At 51.8% G+C, this 22,153-nt stretch overlaps 1 protein-coding gene across 1 annotated transcript; it reads right to left on the reverse strand.

Annotated features, from left to right (window-relative positions):
* Positions 1–4,316: 4,316 nt before the first annotated feature.
* Positions 4,317–14,129, reverse strand: Alx3 (ALX homeobox 3). The gene is made up of 4 exons (XM_026402849.2): positions 13,853–14,129; positions 8,120–8,436; positions 5,197–5,325; positions 4,317–4,818 (listed from the first exon to the last, which is right to left on the reverse strand). Exons 1-4 carry the CDS (start codon positions 14,127–14,129, stop codon positions 4,510–4,512), a joined length of 1,032 nt encoding a protein of 343 aa, XP_026258634.1. The 3' UTR covers positions 4,317–4,509.
* Positions 14,130–22,153: the final 8,024 nt, after the last annotated feature.

Here is a 22,153-nt window from a genome sequence, read left to right on the forward strand (position 1 = left end):
GGTTGAACCCAGGTCCTTGTGCAGAAATATCTTTTGGAGCCACCCAGTCATTATATCCCATCAGGATGATGAGATAGGTGGGGTACACAAAGCCCTTGATAAATGCTTAACATAGAATATTGTTTATTGCTAAGATAGTTGGGGTCCAGAGCTCCTTTATCCACACAGGGTCACATTACTTGAGGCTTATATCCCTTTGAAGATGGGAACTGTCCCTCATTAATCATAAGAGTACTACTTACCGGAAACCAAACAAGTGCCAGACAAACATTTTTCTACTTTAGTTTTCAGCAAATGCTGAGTATTTACTATGCCAGCTACTGTTATAAACACTTTATGTAGAATATCCATTTCTCACAATAAGCCTGAAAGGGAAATACCATTGCAATCCCTGTTTTGCATATGAGAGGACCGTGGCCCAGAGAGGGTAAAGAACTTGTCCAAGATCGTATAAGGGCTAGAGCTAGAACTTACACCCAGGCCCTTGCAATATATGTGTTCCACTTTATACTAATCATCCCCAGCATATTCCACCAGTGTGTCCATTTGTTCACCTCAGTCGGTACTTAGTATTTGCTCTATCCTGGTCCCTGGCACAGAAGAGTCATGGCAGATGTCCCTGGCTTTAGGTCCTAACTAGGTCACCCAGCCTTGGACTTGGTCTACCTTCTAGTTTACCGTGATGCCCTCAAGGTAACTTGGGGGTTGCTGCTACCTTTTCTTCCCCTCTCTTTACCTTCTGAACCCTAACTTCTTTGTCTCATTCCCAAGGCCTACTGTGTCAGCCCCCCCCTGCCATACCTACTGGGCTTATCTCCTTCAAGGCTGACTTCCTGTCTGTCATCTAATGAACTCACCATTCAGTTGCAGTGGCTGCTGTATTCATTTGACACTTGTTGCAGTCAGCCTCAGGCAGTTGCTATAAAATAAGAGGTTTGCTCCCTTTGGGACTGAGATAGCCCTGACTTTCAATCCAGCCTCTGACATTTACTTGCTGAGAGGCTTGAAGCTAATCAAGCTCTACCTTCAGTTAGCTCAACTGTGAAACTGGGTTTCATAATAGCCCCGAGGTGAGGGCTGAATAAGAATGGGTAATGGAACCACATACCTGGCTGGCAAGGGACAACAATAATTGGTAGCAGTTGTTAGCATGGCTAATGGCCCTTGCACGACTAACCTATGAATTTGCATCCATTTCCTATGTTCCTTAGAAGATAAATCCCCTTCCAGGACCAGAACCAAATGTTGAAGAGCAGAACCACATCTTAGGCCTACACTCTATCCTAGTTTGCTGTTCTGAATGGAAGAAGAGCCAGCCACAGCTGGCAACCCTACTGTCATATCTTGAAGTCCTGCTCTGGACTAGGCTTTGTGCCTAGGTACCCTGGATGTTCAGGTGAATAGGACACTGCAGACTCTTCCTTCTCTTATGGGACAGGTAGACATCTGAAGGTCCCTGTATTCGTAGCCAGTATCCTCCCACTTGAGGAGAGACTGGGCCTTCAGTCTGAATGGAAAGGGAGTGAGTCTGGCCTTAGGCCTCAGGATCAAGGGCTCTGGGCACAGATGCCCAGAGGAGGAGGCTGGGGAAGGGGTAAGGTGTGTGCTCCCTTTGCTGGGGCAGGGAAATGTCTGCCCACTTCTGGCCATTCTGGGGCTTTGTTCCTATCTGTGGCTATAGAGAGTTTGCATTTTGGGGTTGTAATTCAGGTTGATGTGGAAGGGGCTGGGGGAAGTGGGGGGAGGATTGAATGCCTCTTGAATTTCCCAGTGCTCTATTGAAGCAGGAAGCCTGGACTGATGAGCTCCATGGCTAGAACCCTCTAGTCCTGACTTGGTCCGTGCCAGGACCAAGATTGAAAGTCTGAATCTTGAGGTGGGCCTCACTGGGGCCGAGAAGAGCTTCAGCAATGGGAGGTTGAGCCCAGCAGTTCTTGTAACATTGGGATTCCTTGTGGGGTCACTTCTCCTTCCTTGTCCTAGGAGTGAGTGGAGCCCCAGCCTGGCCTTGGGGAAATGCAGGGCCTACACTAAGGTCTCAGGTCACCTGTGGAGTGAGACTGGGGGCAGGGGCATCTGGAGGACCTGGGGCTGTGTCTGAGGGGTATGGGGGAGGAGGGGGGCACAGCTAATGGGAAGCAGGTGGAAGGGCTGCCCCTGACCCAGCCAGGGGACAGGCGGCTGAGATGGCCCAGTCAGTGGGAGGACCCGTCAGCTCACAGATAATCCCATGGAACAGGCTCCGGGATACCCATTCATATTCATTATGTGTGAAGTGGGCGGTTGTAAAGTTAGCTTTCTCTTCATTTAGCTGTCACTGGACAGAAAAATATGAGCTGTGGGCAGATGCCCCTGGATGGGAGCCAGTAGCTGGTCTATGGCCTCCCTGTGCCCTTCCCCAGCAGGTCTCCCCCCAACATGGGCCCTCTCCGGCCTTTGCCTCTGGCCTCTCCCTGCCTCTATACCACTCTTGCTGCCTGTATCTCAGGCTTGACTTTCCTTCTCCTGTCTTGTTTCCACTTCAGCTTCCTTTGCTTAAGTTTCACAGATTCCTTCTTTCTCCCTCCCTCCATCTTTCTAAGTTGAGAAAGAAGGAAACATGTTTTTCTCAATCCTTGTCTCTGGCACATAGTTACAAGCACAGAGTAGAACCTCAGCAATTGTTTTAGAACAAACCAACTTCTTTACAGTTCTCGTTTTTGTGGAGCAAAAGCTCCAAACCTTTGCTGACCACTCTGTGGGTGAAGAAACTTCTAGTGCAGTGGTGTGGGCCCTGGAGTCAGGTGGAGGCTCAAGCCTCAGTTCTACTACTGACCAGTGGGTGAAGGTCTAGGAGGCTCATTGAGGTAGCTGGGGGACCTCTCCCTCCTGTCCTGACTCCACCCTTTCTGATCAGCCCCTCCTACTGTTGGTATCTGGACAGAGGAAAGAAGTCACCAGTAGCTAGGGAGAAGAGGGAAGACATTGGCTCTGGCTCCTCTAGGGATGTGTGGCTTCTTCACAGTGACTTTCTGGGCTGGGAAATCCGATCTCATGGGGATACTTGCTCCCTGTTTGGGAATAGGCACAGCACTCATGTGTCTGCGTGCTTGGGTTTCTCTGTGCCTGAAAGATGAGGCGTGGGGTGGGGGTCGCTGGGCTGTGTCTGAGGTGGAATTCTTCTGAGCAATGTGGTTGTGTTTACTGGGAGGGTAGGAGGGCCAGGCTTGCTTTTTTCCTGCCTTTCAGGCTTCAGAGATAAGGCAGAAAGTGGGGATGAAGGATAGAATGGGTAATACTCTGAAACCACAAGAAAGAGTTCTGGCTTTTGTCTCCGCCCCACAGCTCAGGCGTGCTTCTGGGGCATCTGGGAGAGGCAGTTGCCCCACCCCCAGCACTCTGGGGTCCCAGACCCCAGGAGCTCAGAGCCTTTGGTGGGCACCCTGTTCTTTCATTCTCCCCTCCATTGTCAGTTCCAGCACAAACTCAAGCTTTTTGCTTCTTTCCAATGCCCAAATTTCCTGCCTCCCAGCACCCACTGAAGCCCCAAGAGACCCTGTGCAGGTAACAGGGCCTAGCATGCCATTCATCATTCCTGAGGGCTCTGCAGCAGGCCCACATTCCCCTGAGCTCCGGAATCCTTGGTGGCCCATCGGGATCCTAGACACAAACCAGTCCAAGAGCAAGTGAGTGCCAAGCCCTGGGGATACACAGTCCCCTCATATAAAAACACCACCATTTTTATCACAATGCAGGGCAACACTTGTTTTGTTTACAAAAGTATCTTTACAAAAATGAGGGTTAGAATCCCAGGGGCTCCGAGACTATAGAAATGTTTGAATCTGATCTACATCTAACACGGCTTCCATGGCCTAGCCTGGTCTGGTCCCATGGAAGTGAATCCAAATATTTGGTGGTTTCTGGAGGAATTTCTGCCCTTTGGAGGAGATGACTGCATAGCATGTTGGCAGATCGGGCACAGGGCAGGAGTAAGGATGGCTGGAGCAGAGGAGACCACACCATTCATGCTGTCCTCCAAGCCAGACACTGGGTGCATGCCCCTCGGTGGTGGGAGAAGTGAGGCCAACCCTCGACTCTGGTTTCCCCTTTGTCATAAACCAAACTCTTTGGTTTCCCCTGTGTAACAAAGAGTTCCTCCCAGTTCAATTTGTCTTCTCCCCTTTTCCTGGGCTCCCTGAATGAAGAGTTGGGCCTTTTTAGCTGGAAAGGCAACAGCTGGACTTGGGCAGTCTGGAGTAGGCAGGGCAATGTCCCTCCCTCCAGTCCAGTTTGAATGAAAGGACTTTTGTAACAGGAAGGATCCTGTCTGCTTAGAAACCCCTTTCTCCTAAACAGTCCTAAAGGAAAGACCCTATTGCATGTTTCCTGCCAGGGCTGAGGGTCCCTGCTGCTCTCCCGAGTCCCCTGGAGGCAGACGTGTGTGCTCTCTGGTGTCCAGGCAGGGTGGGCCCAGAGCAGCTCAGAACATAAATGGGGGTGGGCAGCTCAGTTACATGTCAATGCCACCCATCACGTGGTCCAGTTCAGCAGGCTGGGCGGCTCCTTGGGCTTCACCCTGAGTGAGACGAGACTTGGAGACTTGTAGTCACCATCCGGAGAGGGCTCAAAGCTGTGGCCCCCCAGGGCAGGTGGAAAGCTGTGGATGGAGTAGATGCCAGGGTGGGCTGCAGGGGAGGCTGGCATCCCCATGAAGCCAGCCACATTCCCATGGGAGTGGGAGTATGGGGACATGCATGGGGAAGGAATGCCCTCCGGAGAGACGAGGCAAGGGCCTCCTGGGCTCCCGGGCCCTGGACTGGGCCACAGGGAGCTCTGCAGCTGAAAAGAGAGGGAAAAGGAAGGCCATGAGCCAGCAGCCCTGGGGAGCTGCCTGCCTTCCCTAGTCATTCTCCCTTTGTCCTGAGGCCCCAGAATCTTCATAAGAATCATCCATTTGGCCTAGAGCTGCCACCTCTAACCACCACCCCCACTGGCATCCAGAGGCCCACCACTGCTTCTCAAAACAAAGCTTCCTTCTATGATTCCTTGTGATCTTCAGGTGTCACTCAGGGGGCAAGAGCTGATTTGCAGAGGAAGTTAAGGGGTTTGCTCAAGTCACACAGGGCCCTGATGCTATTCCAGGTCTCTGTGGGCCAGAGCTCATGTTCTCTCTGGTGACCCCACCAGGCCCTGACTTGAGGGGGGCTAGGATCTCACCTGGGGGTGACTGTCAGTGCGGGGCAGCACAGAGATGTCATAGGCAGCTGTGAAGGGGTTCCGCCCCTCCTGCATCTTCCCATAACGCTCGCGCTTCCGCCACTTGGCTCTGCGATTCTGGAACCAGACCTGGGGATAGGTTGGGGAGGATTGAGGGAGTGCTATAGCAACCCTTAGGAGCCTGCTGGGGAGAGAGCTGATGGCTGTGTCCTGTAGAGTGGGAGCTGGCTCCAGGCTGGAGGATCTGGAACTGTGGAACTGTGGGGGCTTGTGAGTCCACACTGTCTTCAGGGCCAGGGCCAGGGCCAAGCCTAGAGAGGTTTACTGACCCCATAGGCCCTCAGCTAACATTCCCCATGCTGAATTACTCTTTAGTTCTCCAGCCGGGCTGTGTCTGGTCAGGGCACATGGTGGGTTTGTGGACCTCAGAGTCCCAGGGCACTTCCTAGTGTTCCAGTGCAACGGTTTCGGAGTTCTAGTCTCCCTGCCTGTTTTCCTTTTCCATCTACCCACCTGGCAGCATCCAAGGAATCATAAAGACATTCTTGGTCAGGTCATGGTCTTATTTAAACTCTCAGTGGCTTGCTAGAGAGTTTGGCTCAGAACCTAGCTCTTTAACAAGACCCTTTAGGACTGGCCCCTGCCCACTCCACAACCTCTAGTCCTGCCAGGCAAGAGCACTGAGTTCTTCTTACTTGTCTCCTTATTGGCCATAGCCCTCCTTCAAGACACTCAGAGATCTTACTCCTTGCCAATTTGGCTAAGGTTTTGCCTACCTGGGTTACCTGCCTCCCCAGAACATATTCAGGCTAGGCACCTCTATCTGCCCTTTCTCATCATGCTCTCCAAATTCTGTGACCATAATCTTGGGAATCTCTCTCCCATTCATTTGTGAGCTCTCAGTAGGGGTGGCATATCTGTGTTGTGCACATCTATATTTGAGATGAATTTGTTGTTGAGTCCGTATACTGTTGCATGTATTATTGTATGTATTTTTTTACTTCTGTAATTTAACAGATATTAATGTGTCAAAGCTTGGGTTAGATGTTGATAATATCAAAACAAAACCAAACAAATAACTCTGTGTGTAACCCAACTATCTGGGCTGAGATGAGAAATTCCCCAATCCTCACACTCCCCACCCTCCTCTCCATGGTCATTCTTCCTCATGAAGGCAGGCAGGGCCCTGATAGTTAAGAGACTGTCCATAGCTCTAATCCCCTCACTCCCAGGTTGCAGAGATTCCCAGAACAGGCCTGGCCCAGGTCAGAAAAGGCCAGTTGCCTGCCCATCTGCCTGGATTTCCTTTGTCCACTCTCCCTCCTCTGCAGGCGAATAAAGAAGGCTGGAGCCAGCCAATCTGTTAACTTTACTGGGAATTACTTCCCTTTCACCACCCATTTTCTCCTGAAATCTCCACTGTGGACCTCCACCAGTACTCTGGACCTGCCCTATGCATTGTCCAGATGTGGTCCTATTATTATTCCTCCCCATGGGATGGGATTTATGGGTGAGTGTCATGCTTCTCTCAGAGAAACATCTCTACTGGAGAGCTTTGATTGTTGGGGAAGCTTCTGGACTGGGTCTGGGAGCCTTATGGCTCCCCTTGCACCCTTCCAGGGTTGAAAGGCCTATAAGGGAGTGAGTGCAGTATGTGTCATTCCTCCAAGCACCTCCATAGGGAATACCTATTCAGAGCCCACCCCAAAGGCCTGCTTACACGCTCCAGAGATCCCTGTTCTGGATTTCCATAGCTTGTGTAATCTGAATTTGTTTTGAATGCGGGGACACTTTTCTTGATGACTCCATGCCCTGGAGAGCCTGAGGAGATGGTCCTGAAAGTCTGTGTTAGGTATCATCTGGGAGGAACAAGGAAGCAGAAGAACCCAGCAGAGAAGGAGAAACAGCCCAAGCCCCTGTTTTCCTGTGTTGGATCCAGCTTTGAGGTCTTCTCTGCTTAATGGCAGTTGGCCTCTATAGACTAGTCTACCACACCCCATATATCCGAAGCTGGCCCCCAGACAAGCTTCTTTAAAGAATCTCTGGAAGGGCCTCTGCAAGGCATGATAAGCATGAGCTTTGTCCCTGCCAAGTGCCTCCTGGTGAGGGAGGCAGACTCTTCCACGGGAGCAGTCACCTCAACTTTCCCTAGAACCCCACCCCACCTCCTGCTTGGCATGGGGGAGACTGCTATGAGTAAGTGGGTTCAAACAACAACTTCCTTCTGGGCCAGACTTATGCTGTACCTTCTCTTCCCTCTTTCTCAGCATCTACCCATCCTCTCCACAGGCTGGGATCCCCGTTAAGGGAAGCAGACCACAGCCCCATCCTGGAAGCCCTGGACCTGGTGTCTATGGGGAGAGTTTGTTGGGGTATGGAAGGATTCCCAGCTAGGGTCTCCTAGGAAGGGTCTGGGAGCTGGCTGAGGCTAAAGGTGACTGGCTCATAATGACCCTGACACCCCTATCAGGGATATTCCTGTTCTGGGCAGCTACCTTGGGAATCCTGATATGTGTTCGGCACTTCATTGCTTCTAAAATGCTGCTCCATTTTAACTCAAGGTTAAGTTGCTGCTAACATTCCCTTTTTCTGAAGTAGGATACTGAGAGAGAGATTCAATCACATGCCCCCAAATCACCTGAGCAGCTAGTAAATGGTAGAGTTAGGATTCCCATACAGCCTTTTCAGCTCCAAAAGGCCATTATCCCTTTACCCACATGTAAACCTTGACTTGGGCTGGAAGAACCTGTGACTGTAGGGAAGCTGGGCATGGAGGGTGAGACCCAGTAGGCCAGACTCAGGCTGGCCTGGGTGGGGCAGTTCTGTGAGGTGCTATTGCTGCCTCTCCCAGCCCTTCCACTGTCTGGCCCATGGTCCAAGTGGCCAAGGCAGCCAGGGAACCCAATGTCCATGGTGCCCTCACCTGAACCCGAGCCTCGGTCAGGTCTGTGCGCAGAGCCAGCTGCTCCCGAGCGTACACATCAGGGTAGTGGGTTTTCTGGAAGACCTTCTCCAACTCCTCCAGCTGGAATGTGCTGAAGGTTGTGCGGTTACGGCGCTTCTTGCTCTTGTTCTTGGCTAACTCCATGGAGTCAGGGAGTCCCGGGGAAATAGGGACACGAAGACTGGCCAGGCAGGGGCCTGGGGATCCTTGCAAGTTAGCGGGCCCGTCTCTGGGGCCCCCTTGGCAGTCCAAGGGCAGCTGGGGGAAGCTGGCGGCTTTGGAAGCTGTCTCCTCAGCTGCAATGGAAACATAGAAAGGAGGATGGAAACAGAACCGGGGGTTTTGTGGGTGGAATGGAGGGAGGGGAAGAACACTGACGCTCCAGTCTCCGCCTCCTCCTGCCTTTCCCTTCCCTGCCCTTCCTCCCAGCAGCCACCCTCCATGGGAGCCTGGCATTCAGAGGCCTGCCTGCTGAGCCTCTAGCTGGGGAGGGGGCCCTAGGGAACCATGTGCTCTGTGGTCTGGGCGGATCTGCTGGGGCCAGAGGGGGGTTCATTTCGGGGAAGTGCTCTGTGGTGGTGCATCCCACAGGGTGTGGAGGTGCCAGGATTGGCGCCATAGCGGGGACTGCCACCCTGGCAGGGCCAAGAATGGAGGTGGGAGTGAGGACAGGGTGGTTGACATCTCCCATCCCTGCCAGGAAGGTCTCCCTTGCTCCTGACTCTGCAGGTCTTGGTTCCCACACCCTTATGCTCACGTGTCAGCTTCCAGGATCAGATGGCAGTGCGTGGAGATGCCCAGACCACCTTTAATTGGGCTGTCTGGGTCTCATTCTCTGAACCCCAAGTCTCAGGTCAACATCAAATACCCCAGCTTTGCTATGTGAAGGACAAGATGGGACAAAGAAGCTTCCAGGGAAGTCGCCTCTTTCCCCTAAAGTTGTCTGGACAAGGACTTAAGCTCCAACAATGGGGAGATGGAGGCCAGATAGGCTATACTTGGAGAAGGGGAGATGGGGGAACCAGTGTTGAAATGGGGCACAGGCCCCTTTCTGTGTCTCTCTCGTCAGGCCTACTCCTCCCTCCTCAGGAGTTTCTGACTGCTCCCTATTTGCCTGTGATTAACAAACAGGGAGGGCTCGATTGCAGACTGGGCACAGTTCCCAGCAGCCCCACTCTGACGTGCTAACCCTCACTCAGGAAACTTGTCAGAGCCCCACCATGACTGACCAACAGGGCATGGTGAAAAATAGGTCACCCTGATCGCTCCCGTCCTCTCCCTCTGGCAAGGACCCCCAGCAGTGTCCCCATGAAATCCCTCCTCCACAGTCCACTGGGATGACAACCACGACGCCACAAAGACGCTCCACTGACTCATACCAACCCTTCCCTGGCCCAGGCCCATCTCCAGTGGGGGCCTGGCTCTCAGGAGGCCCAGTTAGCTGGCACCAAAATGTAAGTTTCTTCCTGAGGATTGGTGATGGGGTCACGGCTGCAGTTATGGGGGGATATAACCAGAGAGACAGGCTTCTCAGGATCTGGGTCAAAGGAGTCCCTTATCTGCAAGGTGGAGCACAAGTTCCGGAAGGTCATCAGTGAATTCTCATGACCACCCAGGCTCTGTAATAAGCTCCCCATGTATGTCCTGGAGGCCTGGGACAGTCAGACAGTGCTTGGCCTCTGGTTATGCCTAGACTGCAGGGATAGCTCAGACACCAGTACTCCTTCACAACCCAGGTGTAACCCAGGGGAAGAAATGTTCCACTCTTGGAAAACATAGTTTGGCTCTAGGGGTGGTTTCATTTGGTAGAAGTTTAGGAAGGAGAACTCACAGAAGTTAAATCTAATAATTGAAAATGGTCAGGGAAACTAGAAAGGGGACACCCCTCATATGGTAGTTCCTCAAAATGACCTGAAAGGGAAAAGTCTTGGCTTCTTGGGTTCTCAGGGAGGCTATGTTTGACTCTAGGCAGGAAAGGAGTGACAGTAGGTCAGAGTAGGAGTTCCCAGAGGACTGGTAACACTGTGGAGAGCGCCGCAAAGTCCTGGGGTTTGCTCATCTGTCTCTTGCACCCTTGGTTGTCTGTCTAATAGGACCTACCCAGAGAAAATGATCAGATCTGGGGTCCTGGGACTTGCTTTCCTGATCTTGAGCCACCCAGCTGTTAGGGTCAAGGGATGAAAGTGCAGAAGGATTTTTTTTAGAACAGCTACTCCAAGAAAGAGCCCAAGCCAGCTAGCCTCTCACACACCTCCCATTCCTGCCCGGTCTACAGCCCTCTCCAAGGACCAACAAACTACTCTCTTCTCACCTCCTTGATCTGCTGAGAGGATTCCAGGGAGAGCAAGTATCTCCCTTCTTTGGGACACAGGGTGGCTTCTCAGAGAACACTGAGCAGCCTCCTGAGGAGCAAGGTCCAGGAGAGAACACATTAAAATAGGATAAATGTCCAGGCACATGCCTGTAATTCCAGCTATTGGGGAGGCCTAGGAAGGAGAATTGCAAGTCTGAGGCCAGTCTGGGTGACTGAGGGAGACCTTGTCTCTATTAATAAATAAGGCTGGGGATGCAGTTCAGTATTAGAGCACCCTGGATTCAATCCCCAGTACAGAAAGAAAGAAAGAGAGAGAGAGAAAAACAGAAAGAAATGGAAGGCAACAGTCATGAAAAGGCCACCCAGGAATGAAAGCCAGCAATTTGAGTCTAAACTTTTCAGGAAAGGCTGCTCTGTTAAGGGAACATATCTGAGGTGTGTGTAGGAGACACTGCACCTGGTCCAGACAGTGGATGGCAGAGAGAGAGTACTCATATTGTATGGACACTGGGAGCCTAGGCTCAATACCCACAGTGTCCTCTGCCTCCACAACCTCAGAACCACACACACAATTTGTCCAGAGTAAAAGCCAGGAGCCAGGATGAACTGGGGAACATACCAACCAAAGTTCTCTGTCCCTGACCCTGGACCTGGACCTCATACCTGCCACACACCACAGCCCACTAGGTGCTCCCTTCAAGCCCCCAGGCTGCACAGAAACTGCACCTCTCTAGGCTGCCTACTGATAGCCCCGGTGTCGTCTGATGCAGCAGGGCAGCAGCGGCAGGACCAAACACCTCTTGCTGAACCTTTGCTCTGCAGTGCGCTGTTTCCTGTGGCCGCGCTGGGGTCTAAGCGATTCGGAAGTTTTCTGAGACCTGGGTACCCGTAACTCTGGCGGATACTGGAGTGGACATAAACGCAGGACCCCTGAAGGGGCTTTGGTACTCTCCCTAGGAGAGGTCCTCTGCCTTGGCTTAGAAGCCTCAGCCTGGGACTAAGGATTGGGGACGTTCATTCACGTCCAAGACGGGCCTCGGGGACTCAGCCTAGGTGGGGTGAGTCCAGCAGGAGTCTTTGCCTGAGGGCGAGTTCCGAGGTCAGGAAACCAGGCCTGGGGACAGATTAAACGAGGAACAAGAAGAAACTGCTGATCACTTTCCCAGTCCTCAGAACATCCAGGAGCGGAAGGCGCTAGGGTGTCACCGCTAGGACACAGCCAGGGTCCAGAGCAGAGCTGGGAGTTCTCTGAAAAGGGCAGCCTGAGACCGTCAGGGCGAGGGTGCAAGGCGAGGGCTCTGCTCGGTGCGCAAGGCTCCCAAGAGCGCAAATATGTGGCCTCGGCAAAGATCGCACCGCAGATGGGGCACAGCTGCTGCGCTCACTGGTCTGAACTGGAAACGCTCCGAGCCCAGTATTTTAAAAGCAGGGAAATAAGGCAGTATCCCCCTTCTCCCGCCAGTTCGCACCAAGTAGGCTGCGTGGCCTGAGTCCCTTTGGCTATCCTTTCCCAGCAACCGCGCCAAGGTCCTCTCTGCTGCAGCGCCGCCAGAGAGCTTGACCAAGCAAGACTCCTGGGGAGGTGAGCAGCGGCCAGGGTCTCCTCCCAGGCTCCTCTCTCACCACAGCGCCTTCTTTTCGTTTGGCCTGTCCTCCGCTCATCTTGAATTGTTAGTTTTCTATCCCACTTGTTCCCATGTTGTTAGGCTCTATGCTTTCTGGATGTCTCGTTTTCTTTCGTTTTATCTGTTCTCCCTCTCTCCGTCTTTTCCCTCTTTCTCATTTACCCGCTTGGTTCGATCTTCCGCTTGCTTCTTTTTTCGTTCGTTCGTTCGTTCATTTATTCCTTTCGGTTCTTCTGCCCAGTTCGCCGTCAACCGTTTCTCTCTCCTCGCCGCCCTCTTCCGTTGTTTTGTTCAGTTCTCCCCTCCTCCTCCTTTTTAGTTGTTTACACTATGGGGCTTTCTCCGCAATTCGTTCGTTGTCAACGCATCCTTGCCGTCGGATGATCCCAGGCTGCTGGCTTTCTCCCAGCCGTTTATTCCGCCTTAGCGTTCCCCGCAGTGAGCTCAGCTCCGGGGCTGTCCAGGCACCCGCACGGTCTTGGCAGGCTGCAGCGCAAACAGCGCGACGCGGGCGAGAGAGTGGGTCCTGCTGGATGCGGGCGGGCTGAGCCAGGCCGGGTACCTGTCCCTGGCGGTGCTCTCGACACTGCGCGGCCGCCGCCGTCTGGCAGGGATCAGAGGAGCCAGACCAACTGCTTCTCATTAAGTCCCAACTGTGGTTTTTATCAGTAGAACCTCTTTCAAAGTGCCCAGACACGAAGCTCCGCGGACTCGCTCATTTCCTCCACTGACCCCCACACACCTCCCCGCCCTCCCCTACACACTCCTACCGCCCAGGCTGGACTAAGGCCCGAATTGTCCAGCCACTCGGGAGAGGGCCTGGAAGCGCCAGCACGGCAGGTCGGTTGCGGGATGGGCGGATCTCTGAGGATCCAGCTCTGGGCCTCAGCTGCGGGATGTGGCAGCAAAGATGAGGTGGGCGTGAGCGCAGGTCAGCGGGTGTAGTGGGCGGCGGGGCGGCGGACCAGTTCAGACACGTTCCTGGATGGTGGTCCGGCCCAGTGGGCCTTAGCCCAGGAGCCCGAGGAGCGCAGGGTTTAGGCTCGCCCAGGGCTGTTCCCGACGGCCCAACGGTGGGGATCCTGTGCGGGGACGCCAAGGTGAGAAGAAGACCATCACCGTGCAAAACGATGGGGAGGCCAGGTTAGTCTGAGAAATAAGGACTTAATTATTCTGTCTTGAGATGGTGCCCGCACTGTGGGACCAGCTATGGCCACTCCACCGAACGCCGAATTCATAGGCAGCGCCCTTCCTGCTGAGGGTGGGCCGGGGGAGAAAAGGCCAGCAAGGTCAGGCCACAAATCCTCGGCTGAGACCCGCTTGGCCACTCCAGGTCGAGGCCCAGCCTCTGCGTCCTCAACGGGAGCCAGACACAAAAGCCAGCGTCGGGGCTCAGTGGTTCCCGGACCCTCGGCCCAGCCCTCGCTTCTGGGTCGGTGGCAGTTCCAGCACAACTCCGGCCAAATATAATCTTTCCTTCCTGCCATCGGGCCCGACTCGGCCTCGGAGCCGTCGCCGCTCCACTCTCCTTGACCTTCCGCCTCCCATTCCCGCCGCCGGGGCCACCGGGGCCCTTGCCTCCCACACTGCACTGGCCTTTGCCTAGCCCGGGCCAGGGGCAATCTGGCTTCCGAGGGAGCCGTGGCCAAAGGCGAAAGGGGCAAAAAGTTGAGAAATAAGCAAGCGGGAAGGAGAAGCGGGGAGGCCCAGGCGGGCCAGGGTAGGGAAGGAGAGAGGGTCGGGCTGCGCGCTACCCGCCGCGCCGCGCGTTACCTTCCGCTGGGCCCTCGTAGAAGTGGCCGCCGTTGGGCGCCGGGCCGGGCCCGAGGTCCTGCAGGTACTTGGCGGGCGGCTTGGCTGGCTCTGGGAGGTAGGGCTCCAGGGGCCCGCAGGCCGGAAAGCGGGTCAGCCGCGGGCCGCAGGGCGGCGCGGGCTGCAGGTGAGGCGCCACGGCTGGAGTCCCCTGGGGACCTGGAGAATCGTCTCCTGCGGGCCCGTAGGGACCGGGTGCGGGCCCCACGCCGAAAGGCGTGCAGCGCTCAGGGTCCATGCCGGTTCGGGGCTCACAGGCCGCCGGGGCTCGCGCTACCCGAGCGGCCTGTGAGCTCCCGCCAAGGGGGAGGGACCTGGGCTCGGGGGCGCGGAGCCCCCGGGAGCGGCGCGCGCCGCGGGGGGCGAGGGGGGGTACAGAGGAGGGGGCCGCTCCTCTGACTTAATGCTGGAACTATCCACGTCACGTGCGGCACCGCGCGGTTTAACCCCTCGGAGCCCGGGAACCCCCCTGATTCACCCCAAGCCCAGTGTCCCAAGCAGTTGGAGGAGAGGAGAAGGAAGGCTGCTTCCTTTCGAGGTCAGAATCCTTTTTGTCTACCTCTCTGGGTGAGTCCCTCGCTCAGAGCTGCACCCTTGGTCCTGATATCCCTCCTATCGGGGCTCTTGTTCGCGAAGGGATGAGAGACTGTAGGGGCAGACCCCGATCCCAATAAACTCCCTTAGGCCTAGTCTCCTGCTTGCTTGGGAGGAGAGAGAGCCTGGTGCAGGGGTGAGCTGCCCCTTACCTAGCTCTTTTTAAACTGGGAGCTGGATAAAGGTCCCTCCCAGAGCAGCACATTTCCCTTAGGGACCTCTTAGGGACAGAAGTCATTGGGGTCATTGTGTGGAAAGAGCTGTAAATTGTGAGTGGGGCTTGGGAAGCGTGGGCCTGCATACTGTCACTAATCAGCTGTGCAGCTGTGAACCAGTCTCCATGTCCACGTCTGACTGTAGAAATGGACAGAATAAGTCCCAGAATCTTTCTGTATATTCCTGGTGAGTTTCAGAGCAGAGGGCTGGAGAAGACAAGAGAGGCTCCCAGGTGCAGCTCAGGATTGAACAGGGTCTGGCAGAGGCAGCTTTTGGAGCAGGTGGAGGAACTGAAAAACTGCTGTTCCCCTCAGCAATAGGCAGAGTGAGTGACTTTCAGAGTGTCTGGGAACTCACTGGAGAAAGGCTATCACCAGCTCAGACCCCAGGGCTCTGACATCTAGGCCTGTCATCATGGAGGAGTCAGGGTAGAAACCCATTTCCTGAGATTTGGGTATCTCCAGTCAAAATGAAGCATTGGATTAGGGCAGTAGCTTGGCTTTTTTCCTTCTCTTACAGTTCCTCCCACTGAGGTGCACTTTGCTGCTGACCTACACCCCCAACCCTTAATTTATTTTATTTTTTTGAGACAAGGTCTCACTAAGTTGCCCAGGAAACTGGAGGAAACTTGAACATGTGATCCTCCTGCCTCAGCCTCCTGAGTCACTGGGCTTGTGGTATATACCACCATGCTCCAACAGAGTTTAGCATTTCTGAAAAGAGAAATGACCTCTACCCTATCTAAGATTTGGGAAGAAATACCAAAAGGCCTTAGGACCTATATCACTGCCCGTGGATTGAGGAACCCTAGGTCTGGGTTAAATCATTTATATTTCTAGTGCCCCAGAGACTAGCGAGAGAGGGGTGGGGAGTTAGACATCATTTGTATTTCATTTGAATTCTCAATTTTTAAAGGAATCCAAGAGGCCTGGTGTGAACACCTCCCTCTTCCGTTGGAGGCTTAGAGGGGGTTTCTTGGCTGTCCTCAGCCAGAGTTGGGCTGTAAATCAAGGCCAAACAGGAACCAGAAGCCTTGCATCTCACAAGGAGTCATTAAGCCATTATTAAACATACCATAACTTCTCTGAAGCCTTATTGGTTTAAACACCACATTGGAGGCATTATGGCCATTAGGGCCCCTAATCACAGACTGCAGACTGGGCAGAGAAATGGGAGCACCTGGGGCTAGTATTTCCCAGCCTACAGGAAGGCTGAGCTCAAAGTTAGTTTTTCCTCTAGCCTTACCAGGGGGATCCATTCTCCAGAGTCCAGTGGACCCTAGCTTTGGCAACCAACTTTCATTCATAATAAATAAGGTTTTTCAATAATTGTTAATTGGATGTTACTGACTTTCGGAGGAGAATGTGTAATTCACCACACCTATTCAATAAAGCTATCAAGCAGCTAATTAGGAGGATGCAAGTATGAGATGGAAAGATGTCACCAACACATCAAAACAAGTCAGTCTGGATTAAATAGCATATTTTTCCTCAAATGATAATCTTTCTGAATCTTTTCTTCAATCATAAAAATGGGCCATACGTGTGGACATGAGGTATTTGAGAAGCACTCATGTTTTGATGTCCTGTGTTAAGAGATGATGACAATGATGATTTAAACGGGAGCCAGATATCTGGATTCCATCACTGAATTGGTGGAAAGTCCTGACTCCAGATTGAATGGTCCTGAGGCTGCAGCTGAGCAGAGAGATTCAGCTCTGCTTTCCCAGGGACCCACACCCCTTTCCAAGCCTAGAAGTTCTTCCCGGCATGCCCTCACTCTTGGGACAGAAGTAATTTCCACTTGGAGGTGTGACCAATTTAAATAAGGAGACAGGATGGCCCAGATTATGTTCAAGTCTGGTGAGTTTGTGGAGTTGCCCCTCCTGTGAGGGTTCTCCCAGGATCATGCAAATGGAGACTCTCCAGCTCTCCTTTTTTAACATGGGTGCAAACTTGTATCTTCATCTGTCTCTGGTCTGGGGGAATTTGATGGAACAGGTGCATAGAAAACACAAAAGTAGAACTCCAAGTTATTAAACTTTCCTCCTTAGGCAGTTTGGGAGATCATGGGGTATGCAGAGATTCTTATTTTATAAGTACGTATACTTAAACGTTTACTTATACTGTGTCAGAAATTATTTCATGTACTCTGCATACAGTTGACTTATTTAACCTTCACAACAACCCCACAAAGTAGGCACAAATATTATCCTTGTTTTGCAGAGAAAGAACCTGAGGTCACAGTAGAGAGCCATATATTCAGGGTGGACAAAGCCAGTTTTTTCTTTGGTGGGGGGGAGGGAGTGCCAGGAATTGAACTTAGGGGCACTCGAACACTGAGGCACATTCCCAGCTCTATATCATATTTTATTTAGAGACAGGGTCTCACTGAGTTGCTTAGCATCTCACTTTTGCTGAGGCTGGCTTTAAACTTGTGATCCTCTTGCCTCAGCCTCCTAAGCCACTGGGATTACAGGTGAGTGCCACTGTACCCAGCCAAAGCCAGTTTTTACACTCAACTCCATGGTCCCCCCACTCTACATGACTCTCTCAAGCCCTCCTGCAGCCAACATAACAAAGTTAGAATCATTCATTGTGCACCCTTGTTATCCCAATGGGAAGGCTGGACTTCTCAAAAGGGAGGTTGAGGCTTGAATAGCTGCAGACAGAGTTGGTTTGAGTCAAGTGGCCCTGAGTGGTTTTGCAACCAACTCAGATGTGGAGCAGAGTTTTAAGAAAATTTGTGAGTTTACCATTCATGCTATTTAATAACCAGTTCAATTGTAGCATTTGTCACTGCTGTTATCCACAGGGTAATAGATGAGCTGATATGATAGATGATCCAGATAATTCTAGGTCCAGTAATAAGAAAAACTTATTTTTTTTTTCATCTGCTGGGAAACACTACTTTTTAGATGGAAATAATACTTATTGTAATTCCTTCACTTAATAGGTGGACCTGCTGGTGACAGGCATTTGGTACCAGAATACAGCAGAGAGCAAGACAGATGTGATCCCTGCCTGCATGGTGCTTACACTTTCTGAAATGCAAATGTCTCATCTACATTGAAGCAAACTGTCGCTTGGAGGTGGATTAGGATGGAATCTGTCTTGAGAGTAGAGTTCCTGGCCCCTGGCTCAAGTATAAGGTCAGTTCTTTAATTAAGGATCATAAGTTCCAGCTACTTCTTTCCCTTTCATTTTCTACTTCCCTCAGAGTTCACCACATGAAGGACAATGCCCTCCTTCTTCTCCCAGTGGATATCCAGGGAGCCTGGAATACTGGGAGAAATGTAAGCTCAGGTCTGAGATTTGCTTCACATATGCAGAACTTCTAGACAGGAAAAACTCAGTTGCTTTTTTTTTTTTTTTTTCTTTTTCTCCAAAGTAAAGACAGTCAACATTACCCTTATCCTGTTTAGACACCAAAATCCTAAATTGATCCCTATAAAAATTCTGGGTTTGGGAGCCCAAGTAGATTGTTTCTCATTAGTGACATTCTTCCTGGAAGGTCAAGCTAAGGAATGGTAAATAAACCTTCAGATCCGGTATTTCCTCCTCATCCATGATATTTTTAAAAGAGGTTTGTGCTGTGGATACCTAGGATCCTTGCCTGGGATTCTAACAATCCAGGCTGAAGTCTGTGCTTTGGGGTGAAATTGCTGGGAGGTTGGAGAGCTAATTTTCCTCTTCGTTGGTTTGCTATATTTCAATGGGAAAGCCACTTTAGCCTACCTGTGCCTCAGTTTCTCCACTAAGAAACTAGGAGGAATGATTCTGTAGTGTGGTTTACTAGACTGAATGATTGAGTGTTTATACAGATGTTTCTTGAGCCTGAATCCTCACTTGGTTGGGATGGAATGGGAGGAGGGGAGCAGAGAGGTGGAGCTATGTCTGTGATGTGGCAGTGTCCAGAGGGCCTGATTGTCCTGTTATCTGACTTACTGCCTTTGAGTAAAGGTAAATGGATTCTGAGGCAAATGCCTGCATGGATCATGGAGTCATTTTGTGGAGGAGTTTTTGATGAACTTGTTCTTGGTGTAAAACAGAAAGGGCAGGTTTAGGCTTCTGGGCAGTTGAATACTTTGGTTAATTAATTTGATGAATTTATGTGCTCATCGAGCCATTCTTGAATACCTGCCATGTGCCAGACAGCAGGACTGCGTGGAGGACAGAGCCAGAGATAGGACGGCTTACTCTCAGGGCTTTTCCAGACTGGCAGGAGAGAGACACAAAGCAACAGGCATTTACACTGTAGAGCACAGTTATGCTGAGGTGAGAGGGCACAGGGGGCCATGCAGGCCACAAGAAGGATGTCTATCCTAGCCATAGGGACAGCTGGTCACGGGGGTGCTCCAAGGTTGAATCCAGAAAGTTGAATGAGAGTTACCCAAGGAAAGAGGGCATCCTGGAGTGAACATCCCACAAATGAGAGAGAGGAAGCTAAGTTGGGGGAAATAGGATTTGTTGAATATTGCTGATCCTGGGGAAGAAGAGTTTGGGTTGGGGTAAAAGGAAGAGAGAAAAGATAGGGGCAGTATACAGGAATCTACAGATACTCCAGGAGTAGCAAGAATGGCTCCAGAAGCATCAGTTCAGTTCCTAGTGTCTGATGAACACAGCCTCAAGCAGTGTGTTCAGTAGTGGGTGTTAGGGAGGAGAAAGCCCCAGGTCCTGGGAAGTGCCCCTACTCCAAGGGCGGGGAACCCAGGACCTATACCCAGCAGGCAGACACTGAGACAATAACAACAAGGAGGAGAACAGAAAATACAATCACTCATTGTCTGGGAGCCCTGAGGTGAGGAGTTGAGTGGAGGGGACAGACTGTGTGACTCTGGTTGGGTGAGGCAGTCTGTGAGCCTTTTGGAGCCACATTTTGCTTCTTACAGAGAATGTTGGCTAGGGCACCCCTTGAACTCATTTCAGCAGGAAATCCATTGGTTCCAGAGTGCAGATTCCAGATTTGTTATTTTACAGGGCTAATAAGTATGTAATTATCAGATTTGGGGCCCTTCAAAAGAAATGCAAACATATCCCACTGAACACCCTGAGAAATGTGAATGGACTCACCCCAGAGTTCTAGAGGGAGCTCCTCATCATGTCATTGATATATCCACCCCACACCAGGGTCTGTTCCTGAGCAGAGGATAACAGAGGGGAGGTTGGACCTGAAGTCTACAAGGAACCGGGAGGAGGGGCAGAGGATAGATGGGCCTCTGCACATCCCCCTCTGGAGTCTCCAGGGAAGGAGGGGTAGTGGGTGGGTAATATTCATAACATTCACTATTACAGAATACCTGCCCTGTGCCAGGCAAACACCATCTTGTTTAATCTTTACAATGTTATAAAGTTGGTGTTAACATTCCCATCTCACATATGGAGAAACTGATGTGTATTAGTTATCAAATGCTGCATAACAAGTCACCCCCAAACCTAGTGACTTAATATTAACAGTCAGTGATTGTGGGTCAGGGAGGGATTCAGGAGCAGTTTGGGCTGAGTGGGTCTGGCTTGAGGTCTCTCAGGACCTCAGCTCAGATGTTGGCCTGGAGCTACAGTATTCTGAAGGCTTAAATGGGGCTAGGGGACTTGTTTCCAAGTGGCTTGTGCACATGGCTGGCAAGTTGATGTTGGTTGTTGGAAGGAGGCCTCCATTCTGTTCCATGTGAGTCTCTCCCCATGGCTTATTGAATGTCCTCACAACCAGGTAGCTGGCTTCCCCCACAGTGAATGGCCTAAGAGACGTGAGTGGAAGCTTCAGTGTGGGTTATGAGCTGGCCTGGGAACTTATATACTGCTGCTTTGGGCCAGAGTCTACTGGTCACACAGATTTGTCCTAATTTAGTGTAGGCCAGGGTTTCACAAGACAAGGCTCCTTGGAGTTCATTTTGGAGGCTGGCTGCTGTAGACTGGTTCAGAAAATGGCCCATATCCCACCACTGTGCGTGCTGCAGGGATTCACACCCAAGTTGCTACCTCCTCGGGTAAGGCTCTAGTGGCAAATGTGAGCCAGAGCAGTGGCTGTACTGATGGGTTCAGAGGACCTGAAGGGGCCTAATGGGGTGCCTGGCAAGCAAGTGTCGAAGCCCAATAGGCAATGACAGTCACACTGCCTCTCCTGAGGCAGACTGGGGAGACCCCAGAATGGGGACAAGGTGTGCCTTGGTTTTCTTTACCGTGGGTGCTTAGCCATCATAGCAGGCAAACTCTGAGGGGCTCCCTCAGTGTTGGCAGCTGATGTCATGGTTTTTTAGTGCTCGTGAGTGGCGGGAGGAAGCAGCCTCATCCCTTCTCTGTGCTTTGCAGAGGTGTGAAACTGTGTTTGAATTCCCTAAGTGCAGTGCTGTCAGCTGAGCTCAGGACGCCCAGGTAGGTGCATGGTAGCTTTACACCATCTGATGCCTGAGTCATCCCAGATAGACCAGGGCTCTCTTCCCTTCCACAGCATTTAATGGGACTGAGATCCTGCTCAGCAGAACAAAGGGGCTAAACATGCTCCCCAAGTCAAAGTCTGGATGGATCTTTCTTATGAGATTTGCTTTTATTCTAGGGAAACAGGATTCAGCTCTATAAACAATTACCTACAAATACAAGATGCTTGGTAAAATGTGAGCTGCCTGCCCTTGCTGAGAAATGGGAGAAGGCTGGTGTCCTCCTGGGTTATAAGACATCAGCACCAATCCCTGAACTGTGACCAAGGCAAAGCTGCCCCACTCCCAGGATCCTCAGAGGTCTTGGAATTGCAGCCCGAGAAAACACAAAGAGCCACAGAAATGCAGGCAGACTGGGATGAGAGCAGTTGCTGGCCTCATGTGACATGAACAAGGCATGGGCACACAGGAAGTTGCTTGCAGAGGGTTCTGTGAGGTGTGGCAGAGACGACAATTTGACAGACTGGGCAGGCTAAGAATGTAGCAGTGGGGAGGCATTGAGGAGTATTGAAAAGCGCTAGGAGCAGGACCCGGCTCCATCTAAGGGCTCCTATTACTACTGTTGTTGCCATTTAGCAGGACGACAAGAGGTGTGCTTTGGGAAAATAATGTTGGTAGCTTGGCCAGAATAACAATTATGATGATACCTAACATTTACTGAGCACTTTCTATGGACCAACCCCTTTAAGTACATTGTCTTATTTAATTCTAACCTCCTTGGAACAGAGATATTATTATCTGTATTTTACAGATGAGAAAATGAAGAACAGAGAAAGTAACTTGCCCAAGATAGCCTTAAGGCATGGGAGAAGGGGACCTACTCAGGAGGTAGGAGATGGACATGAGGGGACAAAGGCCTGCATTGGGGTGTGGCTGAGGGAATGGAGAGGGATGGCTGGGGGAAGAGGAGTTAGTAAGAAGAAATGACCAGACATATTGCCTGATAGGGATGAGGAGGGGAGATGGTGTGGGATCAGCAGCCCCGAGAGTGAGTGCCACAGAGGCCTGCTCTCTGGCAT

The sequence above is a fragment of the Urocitellus parryii genome, chromosome 11 (genome assembly GCF_045843805.1).
Source record: "Urocitellus parryii isolate mUroPar1 chromosome 11, mUroPar1.hap1, whole genome shotgun sequence".
Classification (NCBI taxonomy): Eukaryota; Metazoa; Chordata; class Mammalia; order Rodentia; family Sciuridae; genus Urocitellus; species Urocitellus parryii.